This window comes from Poecilia latipinna, unplaced genomic scaffold (genome assembly GCF_001443285.1).
Source record: "Poecilia latipinna isolate Pla-1442-1.1 unplaced genomic scaffold, P_latipinna-1.0 Scaffold5013, whole genome shotgun sequence".
Taxonomy (NCBI): Eukaryota; Metazoa; Chordata; class Actinopteri; order Cyprinodontiformes; family Poeciliidae; genus Poecilia; species Poecilia latipinna.
Window position 1 is genome coordinate 11893 of NW_015117629.1, and position 3419 is coordinate 15311.

At 49.2% G+C, this 3419-nt stretch overlaps 1 protein-coding gene across 1 annotated transcript in view; it reads right to left on the bottom strand.

Annotated features, from left to right (window-relative positions):
- The window catches only part of LOC106943228 (tripartite motif-containing protein 54-like), a 6433-nt gene extending 4759 nt beyond the window's left edge, over positions 1-1674 (bottom strand). Inside the window, exons 1-3 of the mRNA XM_015026561.1 lie at positions 885-1674; positions 496-668; positions 27-228 (exon numbers count right to left, since the gene is read on the bottom strand). Of these exons, the coding sequence (XP_014882047.1) occupies positions 27-228; positions 496-668; positions 885-1004 (495 nt within the window). The 5' untranslated portion in view covers positions 1005-1674. The remainder of the gene's footprint in view (positions 1-26; positions 229-495; positions 669-884) is intronic.
- Between the last annotated feature and the right edge of the window lie 1745 nt (positions 1675-3419).

Sequence of the window (3419 nt, forward strand, 5' to 3'; positions counted from 1 at the left end):
ACACACCTCAACACACCTCAACACACCTCAACACACCTCAACACACCCTGTGGTACCTTCTGGCTGGCGAAGACGTGGCTCAGCGGCGCCACCTGGCAGTCTCTGTGTTGTCCGAACACTTTGCAGAGTGAACAGGTGGGGGTGCTGCAGGTGATGCAGTAAATGTTGATCTTCTCGTCCGGATGCTCCTCACACATCGGCTCTTGCTTCTTCTCGGGTTCCGGCTTACTGATGAACACAAAGAGAACCTCAGAGACAAACGCATCAGAACCAGAAATGTGGGCTGGTTCCAGTCCACAACCGGAACCAGATGGTCCTCCCAGCTCTCCAGTAGTTTCAGTTATACGTCATGGCCAATGCTGATGTCCGACAGAACCAGAACCAGCACTGTACAGTCTGTATTTATCTGGATGTTATTGAACTCTTTGACTAGGCCAGCCTCAGTACTGTGGTAACCATGGGAACCAGGCTGGGACTGTCCCAAGGTGTCGCTACCTGCTGCTGCCCTGCTTGTACATGTCGATGATGTTCTCCACCAGCAGGTTCCTCTGCAGCCCGTAGACGCCGTGCCGGTCCAGAACCACCTCGTGCCTGCAGGACGGGCAGCGGAACCGTCCGCCTGATGTCACTGTGGAACCAGTCCTGCTGGACAGGTAGGGATTGGATGCCTGGAGAGGACAGCAGACTAATCAGGCGCTAACATGGTGTCCAGCTCCTCCCTGGACTTTGGCTGCTTCCCAATCGGTACCAACTGGTACCAGTCTTTGTTCTGTTTGGCTGAGGCTTCTTGCATGGAGCCAGAAACCCAATGGGTTCTGGTTCTGGAGATGAAGGAGTATTCAGCGTCCAGAGAGGAGGACATGATGGAGGGACGGACGTCTCACCTGGAACACGTCGTTGGCGCATTTCCTGCACAGGTTGTGCTGACACGGCAGGATGACCACCGGCTTGGAAAACATCTCCAGACAGATGGGACACACCAGCTGCTTCTCCAGACTGTCCATGACCGGGACGAGTCCCAGAGAGAAGACGAGTCCGAGAGAGAAGACGAGTCCCAGAGAGAAGACGAGTCCCAGAGAGAAGACGAGTCCCAGAGAGAAGACGAGTCCCAGAGAGAGGATGAGTCATGCGGACGGTGAAACCGTCGGCAGACTCGGAGCAGTCAGCTGCTCTCTGAGTCTCAGGCTGTTTTTAGACTCAGGGACGTCAGCCGTTGCCGTGCCGACATAGCCTTTTATGTCAAAGGTCAACAGGGGACATGAGACAGATGAGGAGGGGGAAGTTAAAGGAACCATACACAGGAGCTTATCCAGCTGCAGCGCCCCCTGCTGGTCAGACTGAAGCATGAGGAACCAAAATCAGATCCATTTATTTCATTGGAATGTGAAAGATCAACACTGACTGGTTCACAATTGGAAAGTAGAAAGAAATTGATTCATGATTCAAAATATTTTTATAAATAAAAAACTGAAAAGTGCCATGTGCAAACATATTCAGCCCCCTTTTCTGAGGTCAACCAGTTAGTTCCCCTCTCCCCTAAGCTGGAAACTAAATATTTGCACAAAATGTTTTGATTTGTATAATCTTCATACTGTTGATCTTTCACATTAAATTCCAATGAAATGTGTTAATATTTGTAGTTGCAATATGACCAAATATGGAAAAGTTGAAGGGGTGTGAACCCTCAAGTGAGTCTCAGCAGCAAAGCAAAAAGCACCCGGGTTCAATAAAACCACAGAAGAAGACGGCAGACTCAACGCTGTTAGAACTCGTCAAGTTTTCATTCGCTGATCAGTGAAGAAGAGTAAAACCCAGAATGTGGGATCAGAACGCAGATGAAACAAAGCGCAGCAGTCAGGAGACATGATGAGGTCAGGGCGTCCATGTTGGCACTTTATGAACAGAGTAGAAATTTTAATTAATTTTATTTGACGCACCAGAAAAGATTATCTCTCTCTTAGTGAAAATCTGTCTGGAAACTAAAACTGCAGCAGCTGAGGCTGAACGGGAACTTCCACAAAATAAAACGAAGCTAATTCTGCTTGATGATAAAGACATAAAACAGAAGCAGAAAGACTGTGAACACCTGGCAGGCTGAACCCTGAGTCTGCTTGTCAGAGGGCAAAGGTCAAACTGTGAGCCACAGATCAGGCGGACACTGAGTCACACATTAGTCCTTTATTAGCATACAAATGGAGGGGCGGAGCTTCCAGCGGGTCACTTGACCACCACTGTCTCCACATCAACATGGGAACAACAGAGTTTAAGCTCCTCCTCCAGGATGACTCATCATCAAACAGCCAATCAGAGCAGGAGTTTGGTTAGATTCAGGAAGTCACCAACCCCAACGGAGGCGGGTTCTGTTCAGAACAGGATGCTGCTGCTTCAGGGTTTAGGGTTAGAGGTCGGCGGGGTGGAAGGTGAGAGCCGTCCAAGTGTTTGTATTGTCTCAAATTTCTTAAAGCTGCAGTTCGTAACTTTCATGAATCAAATATTTTTTTTGTTGAAACTGTCCATGTGTGACAGTTTGTTATGAGAGATAATCTGAGTGCTAACTTTAAACAGCTAATCAGAACCTGGAGGCAGGACTTAACGCTGTCAATCACTCTTAGTTGTGCCTGCTTCCCCTCCTTGTTCTCTGCTGTGCTGCTGCTAGCACAGATTATCATGAATGCTAGGCTAGTTAGCATAGCAACCGATGACGGCAGATAAACAGTAACAGTGAGTTGTTTCTCCACCATTAGCACATTCAGCAGCTGGTACTTGAGGTGATTTATATCACTAGACCCCGCCTCCTGGCTCTGATTGGTTATTTTTGGTGCATTTCCTCAGACGGCAGTAGCAGCTGATGGAGGAGATGGATCTGTTCTCAGATGATCTGCCTCATAACAAAGTAACAACATGGAGATGGATTGAAGTGATTTCATAAAAGATCCAAACTGAAGCTTTGGAGCTTAAAATGTCTCAGAGGTTTCAGTAATTATAGATTGTCTCAAATGTTTTAATTTTCATCACGTTTTATGTTTCGTGTTTGGAACGTCAGAGACGTTTTGATGTCTTTGGTGAAGAACGTTTGGGTGTTCCAGTCAGCGGGGTGTGAGGTCAGCGGGGTGTGGGGTCGGCTGGATGTGGGGTCAGCGGGGTGTGGGGTCAGCGGGGTGTGGGGTCAGCGGGGTGTGGGGTCAGCGGGGTGTGGGGTCTTCTTGCCCTCTCAGGTGTAGGTGTCTCCATATTTGCGGTGGGCGTCGCCAATCAGCTGCGTCTTCTCGCTGGCGCTGCTGGGCTGCTGGATGGTCGGCGTCTCCACATCTGGAAGCAAGCAGAGCAGAAGATGTTTGGTGAGTGGTCGTTATCAAGCCCTGGGGACTCCAAAGGGTTTCCCACTACATCCAGCTGGGGTCGCCTGACTGAGGGGCAGC